The sequence below is a fragment of the Calonectris borealis genome, chromosome 18, assembly GCF_964195595.1.
Source record: "Calonectris borealis chromosome 18, bCalBor7.hap1.2, whole genome shotgun sequence".
Lineage (NCBI taxonomy): Eukaryota > Metazoa > Chordata > Aves > Procellariiformes > Procellariidae > Calonectris > Calonectris borealis.
This window is the reverse complement of record NC_134329.1, coordinates 13,105,051-13,125,382: the sequence shown is the minus strand read 5'-3', so window position 1 is coordinate 13,125,382 and position 20,332 is coordinate 13,105,051. Positions and strand designations below refer to the sequence as shown.

The 20,332-nt window shown below is 42.5% G+C and overlaps 1 protein-coding gene across 1 annotated transcript in view; it reads right to left on the bottom strand.

The window, feature by feature from the left end:
• Window positions 1-20,332, bottom strand: part of ZDHHC8 (zDHHC palmitoyltransferase 8) — a 120,426-nt gene that overhangs the window by 22,730 nt on the left and 77,364 nt on the right. Inside the window, exon 2 of the mRNA XM_075168014.1 lies at window positions 1,690-1,811. Within this exon, the coding sequence (XP_075024115.1) occupies window positions 1,690-1,811 (122 nt within the window). The remainder of the gene's footprint in view (window positions 1-1,689; window positions 1,812-20,332) is intronic.

Below are 20,332 nucleotides of genomic sequence, written 5' to 3'. Positions count from 1 at the left end.
AATTCCTACTCCACCACTTTCTTCCAGGATGACTTCCATCCCTTTTCTTATCCTTTCCCCACTCCCCTTGCTCCCAGCCTCTTCCAGACTAAACACATGCACAGCATAGAGATATAAGGCCAAGGCCATAAATGAAGAGACAGAAGAAAGGTGAGCTGTAGGAAACTCCTCTTCCTGTTTTGCTCCTGACTCCCTTGTGTTAAGGGAGATGGGAAGGGAGGGAAGGTGCTGAGAAAGTTTCAAAGTTTCTATTTCATCTCCCCTTTAAATGCAAAGTCCAAAATAAAGAACTTGTTGGCAAAGGGAAGTTAGAGAAGTGCAAAGGAAGGTATGAATTTCCAATACACTCAGTACTGATCACTCACAGGGCATGGTGAGTGCCCGGCTGCAGACTCCAGTCTGAGGGAACTATGTTGCACAGAGATTCCCAGACTGAGATTTTCAAAACTGAACAACTTTATTCCAGCTCTCCTCCCACCGAAGGCAAAGAGCATGGATGCTTTTGATAACTTCACACCCAAACCACGTTTAACCACTGCTATCTCTGCTGAGATGGAAGAACTAAAAAGTCCAGGAAGCTCATCAAAAGCTCTAAGTGCTTAAGCTCTTTTGAAAATCTCACTAGCACCTATTTGTACATTTAAGCACCTAAATACTGCATCACTTAATCTTGCACAAATGACTGAATCTTGCCTTTGCCTTAGTTTGCCTTTGCACACAATTATTTCCTTAACTGGAGTGCTGCAACACTTAATCAGGGATTCAAAAGCTTCAGCTGAAAGGAATGGCAGACAGATGCTCATCATTAGACCCTGCTACCTGGAGAAACCTGGCACTTGCTATTCAGGAAAGCCAGCAGGACAGGCACCTTGTTCTTGTCAGGTAGCGATTCAAAATAGATATTGAATTCCGTGAATAGAGGTGAGAAAGCACAGCTTGCAGAGAGCACAGATCCATTGGTTTAGCATACTGCCTAGAGCAGTCTCTGCTGCAAACTGCATGTGAACAATTATTGGAAGAAGGATAAAATGAGGTGATAATTCTCTCATTAGGATGTGTTAAAAGAAATAGCTGCACTGTCCTTCCCATTACAAAAGCTGAGCGATCTTTATCGTATTTAATCAGCTGTGAATCAGTACTAATTTAAGCAGGCATATCTTTCTAAATGTATACATTTTTAGACCCTCTAAGGCAAGCCTTAATCATTATCTTTTTTAGCGTTCAATGCTTTTTGCATTTGTTTTAAGGCTTTTTGGAATGTCTGCTTTGATGAAGCTGTTTCATAAAGTTTAGCCTCTCCCCTCCACCATGCTTTGCTACCTATTGTGAAGATAGTGACTTAAATCCAATGTGCCAGCATGACACAAAGGGGATGGCAATCGCAATCACATCCGTCAGGAGAGCTACTCAAGGAGTAGCAACCCTGTGCCCTTGACTGCCAGTGTGAGCAAGTGCAAGGACAACTGACACCTCCTAGCTCAGGAAAGAGATGGAGGGTATCCAGCATTTCACTACCATCCACCTCTACTGCCAGCTGATTATAATAAATAAATAAATAAATAAATAAAGCCTACAAGAAAGAATACCAGAAAAAAGGTGATTAGTCAGCAAACAGTGTATTTGGATACCTGACACCTCCTTTGGCTTGGGTTTTCAAATCCCCCCCCCAACAGTCCCATTCTCTGTTACCTCGTGGGAAAACTCCAGGGTCCATGAAAGTTGCCATGCTGAAGTTTGCCAGTACAAACAAGAACACGAGCCCATTGTACACTGGGATGGCTGGCGAGATGGCTTTTGTCAACCAGGGGCACCTGTGGAAAAGAAAGTTATAGATAAGGGCTCTTTCGGCTGTAACACATAGTTTCTTCCCATTCACCATCATCACACAGAAAGTAGCCTCGTCCCCTCCCCACCAGCCATGCAGCAAGGCTGAATTTGCAATTTAACAATAGAAATTTCCATAGAACCAGTTCCAGTGATCTAAAATACACTGCAGACACCCTTTGTAAAGCTGCTTTGTTCCATAGCACAGAAAGCACCAATTGTTCACATGGCTCATAGGGCTTTGCAACCCTATTGCCTTATTTGCAACCTGGCATTTTCCTTCTCTCCGTAAAACCTTCATCCCATTGTTGCATTTCTGTTTACCTTCTACATAGCCTTGTCACAGTTGGTGTTACTTTCAATTTTCACTGGTGTAAAGCAGAATAGGATTTTTAAACCACTGATCTCCACAGCAGGTACAAAGAGAAGCACTCACTACGCTTCTCTGAGTGGTTTTCAACTCCAGATAACACTCAGAACCAACACTACAAAACCTCTCCTTGGGGGAAAGTTTAGTCAGACGAGCATGGGCTCTGCAGGTGTCAGCAGAATGTAAGAATGCAGTATCGAAAAGAAAGTGCATTGCCACATGAGCACTTTTCAGAAACACCAGAAAGGCTTGCTGCCTACCTGGCAAACGTAACTGAGAGGAACTGAAGATAAAGGGTAATGAGAAAAAGTAGGAGACTTTGGAAAGAGGATGGAGAAATGCCTGTTAGTTATAGGAAAATTGTTCTAGCTGCAAAGAAGAACACTTCCCACCAGCAGAGGAGGGCAGGACCAAGGCAGAAAACAGCCTGTCTTACAGGCAACTTTTCCCAATGAAAACCAGTGTTTATTCACTCAACTATTTACAACCTCTCTAAAGCTTATCTCTAAACACTAGACCAAATCTACTTCTCTGTTCTGCATAAAGAGGTTTGGTGTTATAGGGTTGCTGAGGGGAAAAATCTGATCAATCTCATGAATCTTGCAAATATAAATAAGGAAAAATGTGGGACAAAGAATCTCTTTGAAAAAAGTAAGACCTCTGACTGAGTGGCTCCTTAGATTTCCACCTTCCTTGACAGCCAGGGACTCCTCCAAAGCTGCTGAGCAGCCAGCCATTCAGCAGCAACACCTTGCCACCATTAGCATAAATCATACATCGGCCACATATTCTGGATTGTATTTTGCCTGAATTACACCTACGGTTGAATCTGATTGTCTGCCAGGCTGAAGCCTGCGGAGAGAAAGAAAAAACAACAACCAGCCAGCCTTCTCCGAAATCTAATTTGCACTGGTTTTGCTACCAATATGCTGTTTTGAACAGCTGAGAATGGTGTTATTGACCTTGAAGAGACACTGTTAAACACGCTCTTGTGGGCAGCATTAGAAGGGCACCACGATTTCTCCTCCCATTTCTTTGTGAGCAGGCAGGAAGAGATTGTTTTGCGCTCCCCTCCTCTTCACAGCCAGGCTTTTAACATTGCACTGCTGCAAACTGCTTTTAAAAGGACCTTTCCTTGTGTGTGCTTCAATCAGCCTGGCCAAATAAAAGATGGACAAATCCTACCCAGGCTGAATGAACTGTAAAGCCGAGAGCAAGAGATGTCTGTGGCCGGGGCCAAATCTCCAGGCTGAATAGGGGAGAAGGGAAAAATAAATCTCACTTGAGTAGGGATGCTTTGCTACAGCCCACAGAGGGGGAGCAGAAGCATGGGGTTTCTCCTGGGACTGGTCTTAAGCAGGGAAAGGCCCAGGAAATTAACACCTATTAAGAGAACAGGAAAGGGCTGAGAGCTCAGTGGAGGAGAGATGAATTTCCCTGTGTTTCTCTTGCATTCAGGATCTCATCCAGGAGGTTGTGAAGCTTGGGTAAAGGAGCAGGTCTTGTAGAAGAGAAAGCTGATGGAGATGAACTAGTTCAGACAGACCCAGCTGAAGACAGCTTGACTCCATGAGGTACCCTAAAACCCTTCTGTTCCCCAAGAGATGGAATTTCAACATGCAGCGAGGTCATACTGACTTGCTGCCATGCTCAGTTTTCCTCAAAGCAGCTGCTGATGACTGAAAACCAAGGCAAGGCAGAGGGTTTCTCACTTGCCATGAAATGTGCCGCAGTGACCTTGCCAAGCAAGCTGCAGGCCTGTCACTAACAACAGTTTCTGCCAGATCCTTTGGAGGAAAGCGAAAGAAATCCTGAAATAAGCAGTTATAGAATGAATTCTACCCAGGGAAGGGTTCTTCCTTCTAAATTATAGTAAAATTAGATTCGGCAATGGGCATGACTTGACTTCATTTCTTCTCATGAAGTAATTGCCTACACAGAGAAAGATTATGAAGTTACCCATTGCTTGTCAAGCGTGGAGGAGAGATTTCCCTGGCAGTAAAGTCAAGTAAGTTGGCAAATCAAGGGACAGGAAACTCTTTCTTACAGATAACTAGTTACTCAGAACAAGATTATAATGAGAGAGACTGTCTCAGATGATTAATGTAAGCATTTGTTAACATTCTCATTTGTGATCTACTTTGTCATGTTCCCAACGAATACATCAAAATACTAGGAAAAGCTTTAGCCATAAGCTAAACTAAACAGCTCATTTAATGGGTAAATAGTGTATCTGAAAATACTTCACGGAAGTTGAAATAAAGGATAGAGTGAGTCATTGTACATATTAGCCAGAAGGTCTGTTCACAATCCTTCTATTTTTTCTTCCCAGAATATTTATGCAGCATCACAGATTACATAAAATTAGATGGGACAGAAGGGGCCTCATTTGTAAACTAGACTAACCGATAAAAACAGATGTGGCGATCAAGTCCTGGCTCATAACTGTAAAAAGGTCTGAAAAAGAAAATAAAATTGCTAGTAGGATTCTCAAAAAATTATGCATTCTCCCTGGCCCTCTCCCCCAATGCACACATAATTTTAGGCAAAGTAACAGAAACTCTAATCCAAGTTGTTTGGATGGTAGGTTGTTTTATCACTAATCCATTATGCAAAAGTCTGGTTTCTGACCCTCAGCGCTCTCTGCCTAGAGAAGGAAGCTGCAGAAATGTTTGCGCAGGACCTGTAGTGCGTTTCTCTTTACTTTGTGCATATCCTCCCTCCAGGAGATCGGTTTCCAGCAGCCATAACGGCAATCTATGGGACAAATCTAGCTGAACTTTTCACCTGCTTTTTCTAACAGAAGCTGTTATGAATCTAGATAAAGAACACATGGATTCAAAGCTTTCTTTGGTTGGTGAACCCAAAATTTCAAGAGGCTACAGTCTTTGTGTCTTTAACTCATCTCACAGTGGAATTATATAGCATGAAGGTTACCACAAATTTTATAGGGCCATATAAATTAAGTAGAGCCAAGAGCAGTGCACAGTCCCCTAATGGAGCACCAACACCAGATTTTTCTGAGAGAAAAACTAAACCCCAAGATTTCTGATGTGCATTAACATCTAGGAGCAAAAATACCAAGTCCTAACCCAGAGCTTTTCTATTACAGCTTAATTATTGTGTTTGCAGGAGCACCTGCAGAATCACAGTCATTGCAGAGGTTAAAAGCAATACCCTCGGACCACCAAAAGGTTAAAAGTGATGGAACACAGCACCAGATGTGCTATGACTTGCTTTTTGCATAAGGAGCTAGACATGCTGCATATCTACATCTACGTATCTACAACCCAGAAAACTCCCTGTTCTCCATGGCCATTATTCCTCACTGCACAATCAACATGTAAGTTCAAGGCAGATGTGAAAATAAATGTACGATAGCTGCTCTATTCCAAGTTAGTTTGGATCCCTCACTTGAACTAGGAGACTTGAAGGATAATACTGCTACTGTTGCGGGTACCAGCCATGCTACACCAAGAACTGCTCAGGAGAGAAACCTTCAATGGTTTTATTTACTGTAGAAATTAAGAGCCAGCACACGCCACCGTGGCATACTAGAGATAATTATGGATCTCAAATTCTTCTGAATGAAGCACACAATTACACAGGCAGCATTTTCTTCATAATTATACTTCTCTGACATAGAGTGATTCTGCTCATAACTCAGAGGAGAGTAATTCAGGGTGACAGATTTAATCTCATTTATTCTATTTGCTCTTGAAACCCTATCCTAATAAAACGGAAAGTTAAAAAGATTCACAAATAGGATCACACAACTTGCTAGGTGTCAGATAGACTTATGCATGATCAGCTGCCTTCCTCTGCTAAATTAAACACTAAATAATCCTTTCTGCTTTTTTGCTTAGTGCTTTGTAGCAAGACGTGTTTGTGTCTTATAATTATAGTTCACCTATAATTAAGTTATTGAATAGGACGTTTTTCTTGAATCCTGTTCTAAATTAAGATTTGAGTTTTTTATTAAAACCCTACACATGCTTAGAGAGGCAGTAGGCCACAGAGGATGGAGCCTGGGATTTCAAGAAGCAGGTTTTAGTGTTGGCTATGACATTGGCTTGCAGAGTGACTGAAAGCCATCTGCCTCTCCCCTCTGCCCCGGTTAGGCCTTTTGCAAATGAGACACAAACTACTGACAGACCATCCTCCCCACTGCAGGACAGAGGAGGGATCACCTTTGATTTTGCAAATCTCAAAGCGTCTCTGTTAGGGCCAGGCTGGTGGCTCTGCTGTTTGCTTCCCAGGAGCCCAGCACCAGGCACTCGCCACCCTCTCCAGAACTGGGCAGGGGTGAGGCACACTGCTCCTGCTGACGGGCTGTTGTGTGAGGATGTGTCTGTGATTTACCTAGTAAACAAGGCCAGTGGGTCATTTTACACTCTGCTTGAAGCAGAACAAGCATGTGTGCACACAGGCTCCCTCAGGGTGCTGGGTGCCTGGAGGCTAGAGACGAGGAGCAGAACATGGAGCAGGAGGCTACAACCCTTCTCTTTCTAACAGAAAGACAGTGAAATCTGCTTCTGTAGTGCACAAAGAAGATGTGGGAACCTCGAGAGTACAGGCAGGCACCCAAACTTTGGATACTTACCCACACCTAATAAGAAGACAGGGATTGTCTGTTTGGCTGCTCAGCTGCACTGAATATTTGAACTGAGATTACTGCGCATCCTTCCCCTCAGTCTCAAACGGATGGCTGATATGCCACAAAACAATTTATTTCTGCACAAATCACAAGGCATAGGTTTATAACACGGAAAACAAAGCATCTCTTAACTTGAGTCAACTTCTTCCACCATTAGAGTGGTAAAACAGTAATATGAAATAGCTGATTCAGTGCATGCAAGTAGAAGCAGCTCATTGAAGTAGGGACTAATTAGATAAGAGGGGTCAAGAAGCAAACATAATTTGACTAAGCACTGGTACTAATTTCACTGAAAACTTTCAAACCGTGTCCATAAGTCTGTAGCAGCCTGTCCTGGTTTGATTCCTCTCCAAGAGTTTCTAGCCAAACCCTGTTTAGAACTGTTAAGAACATGTACCAATTTGTGTACTGTAAAATCCATGTAAACAATTTCTAATGATCACCAGATCTGACCAAAGATTTAACATTTCTAACATTACCCCGATATCCAGCAACCCTGGGAGCTGGACCCACAATCTTGGGCTGCCTAAAAGTTGCCCTACCCCAAAAGGCAGAACAGTCTGGATGGCTGAAATGATATGTCAGAGGAGAGACAGGTACATAGAGGTGAAAGTCCTCCTAATCCAGCACTGTACCAGCTGGACCATAAATGAAAGGGCTATCAACTGATTGATTCTGAACACCCACATTTTAGAAGAATTTGAAATTAGATGTAAACATTGTACCTCAAAGCCCCTTCCACCAGTGTGTACGTAGGACAGAGAAGGTGCAAGACAGCACCCTGAAGGCTGTTCACCGCCCAGTCTGCACCACAGAGCAGAGAAGGGCAGGGCTCTCTTAGTCTTTAGCAGTGAAAATCTAACACATTTCTCACATGTCCCAGTCTGGGTGAGATTTTTCCATTTATATGCTCTTTCCTACCCTGAAATGACAGAAAAGTACCTTTCTGGAATAGTAACAGAAGGGGAAAAAAAGCTCATTTTCCATTTTTTGTCACTACCAAAGATAGCTTGGAGATTATTGTACATCTAAAAATATTTTCCAAGGTGCCAAGACATCTGTAGGTTTAACAAGGCATCACTGGAAACAGTCAGGAGACAAAGTACCTGAGTGTCATAATCAACTTGAAACAGAACGGCAGGTCTTCTGAAACTAGCAGGAGGTTCAGGATAGCCAGGTCCTTTGCTCAGCTCTGCCACATCAGATTTTGATAAATGAACTAATTTCTGCACCATATCTTACTCATTGGCAAGACTGCAGATAATATATTGTTGCCATAGCACTACACCCTCACTGTGAGTACAGCAGTTGTACTGATAGAACGTGATATCAAAGTAAAGGATAACAACTCCGAATGTTGCATAAAAATGGGAAAGGGAGAAGTAAATACCGGAGAATTTATTACTGAAAAACAGAAACTGATGAGAGCTGAGTGCCATACGGAGCAGCTCATGCTGGTGATAAGTGGGAAATATCAAAACATCTACCCTGGGTTTCCAGGTGCAGTTATCCATCACAAGAGGCAAAAATTCCGCCCCAAACCCATCACCAAAACCCCCAAGAATTTCATGAGCCCCTTCCTAATTGAAATATAGCTGAACACTAGAGACAGAGGTTCAAATTCATCACCTGCTAACTGTGTTTAATTATTCACAAGAAATGTGCTGGGCTGAAATTCACTCAGGTTTAACAAGAGCTGATGGGGCTTCAGTGAACTTTCCATTACACCCTGGACTCTGTCCAAAGGCTAGTGGTTCATGTCTGGCAATCTACAGATCAGAGGAGCTAAATCAATTAAAAAGTCAACTTGAGATATAATGGTCCTTGGTGAAAAGTCTTATCTGGGCTATACATCATCCCCAACGTAAAATACACTCTACCCTTTTCAGAAAGCTGCTTGAAAGCTCTGGAGCATGTTCCCTTTCTCTCTTTTTAAACAGTCTCCAAGACTGAGAAAAGACACTATTGTCATGTGAACCGATGTGGGAGAAATATAGAGAAGGAATAAGAACACCAACAACCAATTCTGAGTGAGACAGCCACAGGGGTAAACATATCCATCATCATACTCAGGTTCAGAAGCCATCCAGCCATCCCAGACCTATTGCACAGGCACAGACTGACCCTGTAGCCAACGGGCAGGACATACTCTTATGAGCTACATACACAATGTGACTTTATGTCATGTGCACGGTGAGCAGACAGGACTGGATTGTGCTGGACGCAATGCACATGCTTTGTAGAGATGCTCTCTGCACACTCAGCAGCTGCTGGGAGCCCAGAAACCTGGTAGAGCATCCATAAAAGTAGCAAAGACAGGTTACTGCTGGCAACTGCACTCAGTTGCTCATAGCAGCAGGGCTTGGGCAGGCAGAGGCTGGGCTTGTTTGCAAATACAGATCAAAACAGCAAAATCCTTCTCTACGCAGTGCTTTGAAATTTGCGTTGTCCTGCAGTGAATTAAGGACCTACACAGAGCCGGTTAGCACTTACTGACTGACATATATGAAAGCTCAGGGCAGAGTTTTTGTTTTGATGTACTTGTAAAGGAATATGGTATAATAGTGTAGCATCACTTGAAATGCCCAGCTTTTTATTTGCACCTCAAATTGAAGGCATCCATTGCACATTGATTCTAGGGTATATATAGGCTGGATTTCAGAGTACACAATAACATTTTTCTATTAGAAGGATAATGCTCACATCAAAAGTGAGACAGTAGGTCTTCATGGCACTTCAAGCATCTAATGGGCCGCAAGCAGAGTCACCCTGAGCAGCGGTAAACCCTCGGTGCCTCATGGACAGGAGCCAATTGTCAGTGCATGGGCAAATCAGAGCGGACTCTGAGCGCAGGTTACAGATTGAGCGCACAGTTCAGAGACAAACCCCCTTATGTGAAGCTCCTGGGTTTGCTTTCTCAGCCCTGGACTTTGCAAAGCCTAAAATGCCACACAAGCTGGAAGAGACAAGGATGATTGTAATGCAGGGCTTCTTAAACATGCACCGACCTTTTATCAGTACCATGCTGAGCAGCTGGAACCAAACCCCACTTTTTCCAGCAGCTAATGGAGAGCTGAGTGTATGAGTGATCTTTGGGTCACAACAGAAGAGGAGGTCAGTAAGAAGTCACTGCAAAATAACTACAGCAGGAGAGACACTAGTTGCCCTGTCACACTGAAAGTTTTAAATCCATTTAGTTAGAAAAAGAAGGAACTGCTGCCCAGTAACATTCCTTTGCAGTTCTGTCTGCATATGGCTGGCCACCAGCATCTCTGTACTGCAACAGCTGAAGGACTTCCAGCCCGTTCCAAAATTCACATAAGGGAATTATCAAGCTGCAGAAACCTTGCTAAATGGGAAATCAGAGAATTACCTCCAAAAGATGCTATATGAACCAATAACTCATAACACAGCCGAGTTCTCAATGCATGTGGCTGCACTGCCCTCAGTCTGTGCTCCCGTGTGCACCATTTCCAGCAAAAATCACTGTCCAGCTGCCCAGCATGATGTCCAGGCAGGTCGAAAGATACTTCACAGTGTCTGAAAGGGATACACATGCTACATAAGCTGGGTTTTTCTGAGCATTTTCAAAGATGCCATATCGAATGCAAACTTGTGCTTCTAATTTGTAAACATCAGAATTATTAAATTAATGCCGTATCTACTATAGCAGTGCTAAAAAGAGACTGCCCCTCATCTTGAGTTCACCAGAGTCCCATTTCCTTGAGTAGTGAAGAACACAGTTTATTTGGGTTTTATACCACTAATGACCCTCATGATCTTCCAGACCTCCCAGCAATCTGTAACCCAAGTTTTTGTTGGATAGATGGAATTGCACTTGCCAGATCCCATGCCTCTCTGATGGAAAAAATGCACAGGATAGCTCTTCCCTGACTGAAGGCTCAGGAGAGGCTCAGGGGAGACTTTATTCCGCTCTACTACTACCTGAAAGGAGGTTGTAGTGAGGTGGGTGTTGGTCTCTTCTCCCAAATAACAAGCGATAGGACAAGAGGAAATGGCCTCAAGTTGCACCAGGGGAGGTTTAGATTGGACATTAGGAATGAAAGAGTGGTCAGGCCTTGGAACAGGCTGCCCAGGGAAGTGGTTGAGTAACCATCCCTGGAGGTATTTAAAAGACGTATAGATGAGGCGCTTAGGGACATGGTGTAGTGGGCATGGTGGTGTTGGGTTGATGGTTGGACTCGATGATCTTAGAGGTCTTTTCCAACCTTAATGATTCTATGATTCTAAGGCTGTTCTCCAGCGTTTTCCCTATTGTCCTCATCCTTGTCAATATATGCATGAATCCACCAGCAATGCAGAAAGGTGAGGTGGGCTGCTCCTACAGAGTTGCTTTTTAAAATAAGTTGAAATGATCAGCAGCCTAATTCAGACACACTTCAGGTGATCCCAGCTACTGGCACAGAAGGATTTGTACAGACTTAGCTCACTGTATTCCCCAACGACATACTGGCAGAACACATCTAGTACATATTCAGTGTTTGAATTCATGAGATAGTGGTGTAGCGGAAGCAAGATAGCTCATTGTAAGTACGCTGTGATGAGAGAGAGAAACAGGTAAAGAAATATTATGAGGTAAGGAGGCGGATGGTGACATCAGTGAAAAGATACAGTCTATATTACCCTTGTTGAAAAGTTAATTTGACTTTTTAGATGTTCCTTTTCCACATGAGCTTCAGTAGAAGGAAATGAAATTTCACAAGATACCATCCCTTTACAGCTACTGGAGAAATTACTTAACTAAAAGACAGCATCTATTAGACTAAAGTATGTGCCATTTAAATTAACAATGAGCCAATATGCCTAAGAAGCTTTCAGTATGAGCTCTGAACTTTGTGATCACATCCTCAGTGGATTAGCAGAGAATCAGGTAATATAATGTGCTTTCCAATATGCAGCGAAAGAGAAGAAAAGCAGAGGACACCAGCAGAGACAGCCCAGGTGTCTGAGCTTAATCCTGGACAGGCTGGGTGTCAGGGTGCCTGTCATGGGTCTGCATCGCCTTGTTAAAACTCTGCATTGAAAAGAGCTGCAGCGGCTGCTTGGGGTAGTGGATGCTAGTAGGGAATATCTTATTGGAGGATCTCATCTCTCTACCACGTGTGCCACTTGCTCCACGAACCGGCAGTGAGATGCCATCCGGCCCTGTCAGGGATGTTGCATGGCCTGAGCTGGACGGACATGAAGGACCATCCAGCTGCTGGCAAAGTCTGACACTGCCGCCACAATTCAGGTGTTTGGGTAGGGCACGCACCCCGATATCCAGCTGGCTCTGACAAATCTGCCAGCTGCTCTTTGCAGTGCTGGGGCAGCTAGAGAGACTTGTAGAAAGGAGGGGAAGGAAAATCCTGTGAAGCTGGTAATAGCAGTTAAATTTCTTCCACGACTTGAGAGAGCTGTTCAGGAAATTTACAACTAATTAAGACCAGAGGTTCTTGCAGTCTTGTCTGGATCATGTATTGCCTTTGAAATCTGGAAACAATACCTGTCCATGGCCTGAATAACATGCTTCAGAGCTGCTACACAAGTTCTTTTATCTATGCAATAGCTTGCTTATGCAGGGAAAGGAAGCCAGTCCTAATTTGAACTCTCTCGTTTGAAGATTTCTAGACACACATGCAGCAAAATTACTGCAGTTATTGAAAGGTTTCCCTGTATGAACCAGAAAGATTAGGGATTTTATATTTTACAGAAGAGATGAACGAAACAAAGAGATAGAGGTACCTCTATTGCAAATAGATACACAAGATAGTGTAGAAAGTGTAAACATTCTCATATATCAAGTACTGGAGCAAATATACAATAATAAAATGAAAGCCTCTCTTAGAATCCCATCTTTAATTTCCTTCTGGAATATCCTCCCAAAGGGGTTTTATGGAAACCTGAACTGGGAGCATGACATTTATATACCTTATTCTCACTACACTGAAAAAGGACATTTGCATAGGTGGTATAAGAGGGCCTTAATATATTAAGATTTTAAGCGGGAGGGGGGGTCAAAATTACTTTAGCTGAGATTTAAGAAAAGAAAAATGCAAGAGACCTTCATGTTTCAACCTATAAAACAAACTTTGCATTTGGGAAGAACGTGCCCCTATGGCCACCTGCTTTGGGACATTTTACTCCTTCCCAAGCCACCAGCTGGTACCAGCCACCTCTCACGACAGGACATCAGAGGAGAATCATCAGTGATTTAGTCTATTTTGGCAACACCTTTAATTATAAACTGGAACAGACCTAACAACTATGGCCAGGGTAACAAAACAGAATAGGTCACGTCATCTAATTCAGCACCCTGATATCACAGACCCCATGCGTACCACCTTGTCCAGCCATGCACTGTTCTGAAACCAAGCAACATTTTATACACCAGGTCTTTTCTCTGCGGGATGGATGCCAGCAACAGCAGGGCAGAATTGGGGTCATCCCAAACCAGTTCACAGCCCGTTTCTGCTGGAGGACTGGAGCTGTTTTGGGGCACAAGGACACAGCTGAAAAATCCTCATTTCTTCCAGCAGAGGGTAGTGGGACACACAACCCAGTAAGCAAATGTGTAAGATTATACTGCAAGCAAGAGATGTATGCAGTTCAAAACAAAACCAAGGGTGCAATAATAAAACGACATGGCTTAGTCCAGTGGCAATGTTACAAAACTAAATGCATTCCTCCATTTGCATTCATCATAGGAAGAAACGCATCAAACTTTACCTTGTTCTCATTATCTCCACCCTTCCTCAGTAACATCATCAGCTTCATTCCCCTTACTAGTTTTGGGAAGGGACACTCCCAGGCAGCAGCAGGGTCAGAACAGCCTTTTTCTGAACACCTCTACTAGAAATCCATCTTCTCTTTCGCTCTATGGAGCTATTCTCCTTTCCTTGAGTCTCCCAGAGAAATCACTGAATAACTTTCAGGCTCTTGCTTCCTCTTTTCTCCCTCCCACTATCCTGTTGCTAAATTAAATGACCAAGCAGTAACATACATGTCCTCATGCAGCAGAGGAACATGCTGCTATGGCTGCTTTAATTTGGGTGCGTGGCAACTCCAGTGCCTCCGCGGGTCTCGGGCAGATCTGCAGATAGATGTCGCAGGCTCACAGGCAAAGGTGACACATGCAGGAGATTCACGGCTGTTCCCATGCACTCTCTCAACAGATACCAAAAAGAGCCACTAAGGTAGAAGCACAGCCACAGTCTTCTCAAACTATTAAGTGACTGTGACCCCCTGGATTAGATTAAACGTTTCTAATTTTAACAGCACAAACCAAGCACAAGTCCCAATTCTCCCCTGCCCGCACATCAACAACTGCAACATCTCTGCTCGCCATCTAACAGGATTAGGGCAGGCTTCGGGAGGCAGCTTCTCCTGCAGGTAAAATCTTATTACAGGACTTACCAAAACCAAAAATGCTTTTGGGGAGCAATAAAAACCTAAAACAATCCATAGCGACTGTCATATTAACAGTCATATTTTTTTATTTAAATGATGAAACATAGCATCACCATCTTAGATCTAAATGTTTGTGTCAGCTTGGACAAAATATAAAGGGAGTCTTCCAATATTTGTTTTGGTGCACAGGTATTCAATTCAGGTTGACAGAAAACAAAATTACTTTGCTTATAAAACATCCTAAGAGACAATAGCATCCTAATTACAGAGACAGGGAAATGGGATTCAACCTGGTATATAGATTTGTTTCCTGCCAATTCCACTCTAAAGGGGAACAAGGCGGGGATCTCACCGGCAGCCATGATGGCAGGGGGAAGTGTCATTGCTTCACTTGTGTATTATTTGCTCTACCCCAAAACCCATCACTTTTAAAGACAGAGGAGTAGCTTGCTCACATACTGCAGTGGACATAGGGTAGCTGTTTTGTCACATTCCCTACTAATATCTCAGTATTCACTAAAAGCCTACAGGTTTGTGAGTTTGGGAGGTGTTTTTTTGGAAGAATGACAAAGTTACCAGAAAAGGTACAATTATGCTCTGGGCCTGATGAACTAAAAATCTTCCAACTCTGTTGCCATAATTCAGGGACATAAACCAGGATTACAATTACCTGAGGTGCATTAACAAAGCTTAATATAGTCCCAAGTTCAAAATGGGACAATTTGCAGCTCCTGTACCAAAATAGAAGACTATGGAAATGGCATATGTGTCACCATCTGCTAACGATATGCAATAGGCAAACCAATTCAGGAAAAAAAAAAAAAAGAAAAATAAAAAAGAAACAGTTTCTTCATGAAACTTGTTCCCATTTCCAAGAATCAAAGCAAATATTCAGTTTAAGCATTACACTTTCCAGATTCCCAGCTGGGACCAGAATGAGAAGCGTCAAGCATCTTATGATTTAACTGCTGAGAAATTTCCAGGCCAAACTTTCAAGCAAGAGGTTTGGATACAGATCTGAACTGTGGGATGTTTTGTCTGTGGAGTTCTACCATTGCTTCCAATAGCAATAGTTAGCATTAGTATGCATACTTTTTAAATGCCCAGTTGCTCCTGAACTTTGCTGAAGTTCATAATTCATGCTTTTTTCCCCTTGATTTAATTTAAAGAGTAGGGACCATCATTTTGCTTTTCAGAAAAATATGAACATTTACTTCTTGCTGAACAGCTGTCACAGTGTAATGAAAATAATTTACTGTTCAGTTTTTCTGAATGAACCCCTTATCCCTCCTGCCCTTCCTCCCTCGAATATTTCCTGAAAATCATATGCCACAAGCAAACTAATTTTGGCTTTTACTAGAAAACATCTTAAACTCTGGGGTACCTCACTTTCCTTTTCATTCCTCTTCAACAGCAGACAGAGTCTACCATAATGGTTAGGGGAAGCGTGGAACTGCACATCACAGAAGAAAAGCCACAGAGACATAAGCAAAGCTTGCAAAGTTAGAACTGTGCTTTAGCCTCCTTTGATTTGAGGGGGGGGAAATAAATTTAAAAAAAAAAAAATCAGATTATCCCAGTCACTACAGTCCTTTTCTGAAGCTCTTTTATAAATTTATTACATAACACAAACACCTCCAATCTTCCTGGTCTCATATGTCACTGTCAAAATTTTTGGTAGGGATTTTTTTTTTTTTTAACATGACTACTGGAAAATCCAAGCACAGAGCTACAATTCATATCCTGAAGAAAACTTTGAAGGAAACTCGTAACTTCTCAAAATGTAGTACACTGTACTTGACTCCAAAGGGCAGTAACACGGTAAAAATGAACCGTGTTCTGGGAAGCTAAATCCCTGAAGTACCCTTTGGTGAATATGAAAAGCAATTTCTTTTTCAGAGCCAAAAAAGTCCCTTTTTCATGTCTTAATTCCAGGATGCACATTTGAACCCTACAAAAAACATTTTTTCACTGGACTAAAAAAAGGCTCTTTTTTATTTACCTGAGAAACTATACTCAAGTAACTAGAGTAAGTGACCTTGTCAAGGGTTATTTTATTCACCAGTTTGCCTATATATTCCACAAGTCAGCATATTTTTTTATTCTGGGAACACCTCACCTTTAACACTAACTGCCCTCCCCCAACACTGCAGTGTTGGGAAGTTTTCCTTTTAAAAGAATACAAAGATATGTCAATAAAAATTAATTGGAAAGTGTTATAGCCAGTCTCAAGAGAAGTTCATCAGCTAAGGATAGACACAGATTTAGCCATTGAAAGAATGGCTGAAATCAGTTATTATCAGCAACAGACTAGTAAGTCCTTAAATCAAGAGATTTACACTGCTGCAGGTCGGGCATGGAGATGCAGATGTGGAGTGGGGCCCATCCTCTTCCTCATCTTCTATCACAGCAGCCCTCCCAAAGCTTCTCACTTGTGCTGTTTATACTTAATTTTCTGGCACACTTACAGGCCTGTTTCCATACGCTACAGTTAGGAAAGGAGCCTTTTACATTGTTTGTTCCTCAGGCATGCGGGACACACTCATTTTATCCACCCTTCAACATTTGCTGTTCAACATTAAACATAGATATCGGCAGGGTTTTACTTTTTTTACAATACCAGATCAATCAAGCAATTGATGAGTTAACAAATCTGTCTGCTTTTCATGATTTTTTGTAATTAAACAAAAGACTGTTTGGAACCTGCCTTGTCCCTCAAAATGGCGCGCTGTCCATATAGGCACTTTAACTCTGTATTTACTTTCTAAAGCATCATATTCTCTCCTCTCCCTCCCCATGACAGCTCAAGGCAAACCACAGTCCCTGGGACATCTGGACGTTGTGGTTTGAATGAATCCCTTCCAGCCATGAACAAAAAAAATCATCTTTGCTGAATTAATAAATACTTAAGACTTGTTAGTATTTCTGAATTGCTAAACTCCGTGCTTGCAAAGGCAATACAGAAAACAGCCCTCCTTCAAAAGGTTATTAAAAATAAAAGCAAAAGCTCCATGTTAGTTGTCTTAACTGTGCAAGATGAGAAAATGCATCTGCCTTGTGTCTTTAGTAATTGATACGCAGCAGCTCCTTTACTATTCCTTGCTTCTCTTGAATTCACATAACCATGGCTTTAGTTTCCCAGCAACTTTTTGTGAATGTTGGGGGAAAAAAAAGGCTAGAGATAATGATATGGTTATGCTAAAGATACAGTGAACACAGCCAGCAAAAAAATGCAAGTATCCTCATTCTGAATAGTAACAAATGCCAAGACAGCAGAACCCAGCCCTGAACTGGAAATGTTTTAAATTCTTCACAATTTGTGCCAGCAAGACAAGGAAGGGGTTAAAGTGAATCCAGAACACCTTAATAGACCTAGAAAAAGCAAAGAGTCTGTCCAGAGAGTGTGCTCCCATGGAGCCTCTGTACCATCCCTGCCTACAGGGTGAGGGACAGTGCGGCATCTGTGTAGTTAAACCATTTCAAGAAAGCTGCGCCCTTCTTAAAAGTCAATCTGGGTGTGCACTTCTGGCAGAAAGGCTGCCTGGGCAGCAGAGGGGAGGTGCAGGCAAGGAGAAACAGATTTACTTTCTACCAGGATTTTGTTTCCTACATGTTTGAGTCTACTCCGAATGCTCGCCTTCACGAACATGCAGGCATTGAATTGTTCAAGTTACATATAACCTTGGGTTGCTCATTTACGACAGCACAACCAGCAACAAAGAAAAGAACTTCAAGTGCTCAGCTCCCTTCTAAACGGGAAGAAAGCCTGTGGTGACAGGCTAGATAATGCGTGACTTGTTTTTCCACCACTCCATGATGCACACATACCACACTGAGTTTGGGAAACTCCAGCGAAACTCTGCGCACAGGCTCTAAGCAGTTGTCTGCAAGAGAGTTAAATCTCCAGCTCCCCCTCCCCGAGTTAGGAGTACAAATCATGAAAAGCAGAACCTCTCTGAAACATCTCTCTTGCAAATTGTTGTAATTTCCCATCCGTCTTCAGCTCGGATGACTTCGCCAGGTCCACAGGGGACGATTTACAGCATTTGTTTTGGATTAAGGGTTCCTAAACTGTGACTCAGGAGACAGAGTAAATGATCTGCAGCTGCCTCACAGAGCCATGTTAAATGGTGAAAGTGCCAATCCCATGTGGCTGTGCTAGTGGGTCCGAAATGGGTTTGAGTCCAGCAGTTATCCCCTGATCTAAAATTTTAGGAATCAATGACTGTGTCAAATTGATTTGCAGACTGATAAAAATGTGAAAGATTTGTTCAATAATCTCTATGGAAAAGGACATGGTGTGTTCAGGCATTATGTTTTTTTTTAACTAGGAAAGTTGTTGGCTGAACAAACCAACACAACATTTTTTTTCTATTAGTGAAATCTATCATTTGTCATTTGCTTTTGTGTTGAAAGCTACTTCTTACACCACACCTTGCTTTGTGTGCAAACAATATTACAATAGGCCTGACATCTAGACTAACTGCAGCGTGACTCCACAAAAGTTAGTGAAGGCAAACAGGCAGATCCTGTTTGATCCCCTGGATCAAAAAAGGTTTTCAGAAAGGACACATTCATTTGCGTATTATTTCTCTGGCTACTTCTGAATTTCGGAATTTCTGGATTTTTCAGTAGGCACAAAGTCCCTTTTCTCGTAAGTAGTAAAGGCATGTTTTACGTTTGTCTCTTATGACAGTGTTTTGTGTATATTCAGTGAAAGGCAACCATACAGCACCATAATAATGTGTTACTTGACCTTCCTCTCAATTTTCAGTTTCCACACTGTCACATTTTAGTCAATCAGTTGTTGCTAAGCTGTCTGCAGTGCTATATGAACTTTCCTGTATCATACTGCTCACAAGTGGAGGCTAGACTGTGAGAGTCACCTTGAGATGTTTTGCTCCTTAAGTATCCCCTTTCTCCAGAGTGGATACAACCTTACAGGTGGATGCTGTCAGCCAGTACGGGGTAATTAACTGCAGTCCAGTAGAAAAATTGCATTAACATAGCCAAGCCTAACATCGATCTACTAGGTCAGTACAAATCTGCAATGCAGATGCAGAAGCCTATTTAGCCAGTTCACTTCAGTATTTTAAGTTCAATAACTGAAGCAACTCTGCTAGTTAGCTGCTCAGCACCTTCTGCACTGCAGAAGGTTCTTCGTAATCTACCATAACTCTTGGCCACCAGAGTTGTGTCTGCGTGTTGAAACACCGTTGTTTGAAACAATGAAAGCGGTCGTGCCTGCAGTGTTTGCAGACTGCTGAGATACTCACAACACAGGAGCTAAAGAAGCATAAAGAAACACAGCACTGGCGGTATTATAATCATTTAGTGCTACCTCATCTCCTACCATTGCAGCTGTGTGAGAGGAAAATGGTTCAAATGAAGATACACGCTCAGCTTCCAGATACTCCCAGTTATGCTCTATCTTAATGTGGCTGCGAACTCCGGCCCATCAAAGCTTTTGCAACCGATAGTTGCAACTCCACTGTGTCAGGCTCCAAGTCCATTCCATATTTACATTTAAGCCAAACCACAGAACTTATAACACAGACTAATAGACTAATATAACACAGCCTAATAGAGCAACACCTCTACCTAAGCACACAGGAAGACAGATTTTAGCGTATTAGTGCATTCCTGCCTTCTGAGCAAAGATCTGACATGAACAGGACTGTAGTACCAAGTGCAGGGAATCAAAAAACAACCTGCCAGCACAGCTGGAATTGAGCACCAGCTGGAGCCAGCCTCGACCCTGGTCAAAAGGGAAGACAGCAGCCTCATCTTTGCCTTCTAGAGAAGATGGCCAGCAACACTGTCACCAACACCTTGCTGTACCAGACAGCCCCTTCTACAGAGCAGCGCGTGAAAAGGAGAGCAGGACTTTTACAGCTTTTCCTACAACATCCAATTACATCAAGGACTGAACTAGTTAAATCACTGCTCCATGCCAGCTTGATAAATTCTATTCAGAAACCAAGTAAGCATTTTGAAAAAGGTTTGATTAGAGCTGCCTGGGGGGCCTGGAAAGATGCAGGAAACTTATGTGACCCACTTATATTGCTGAT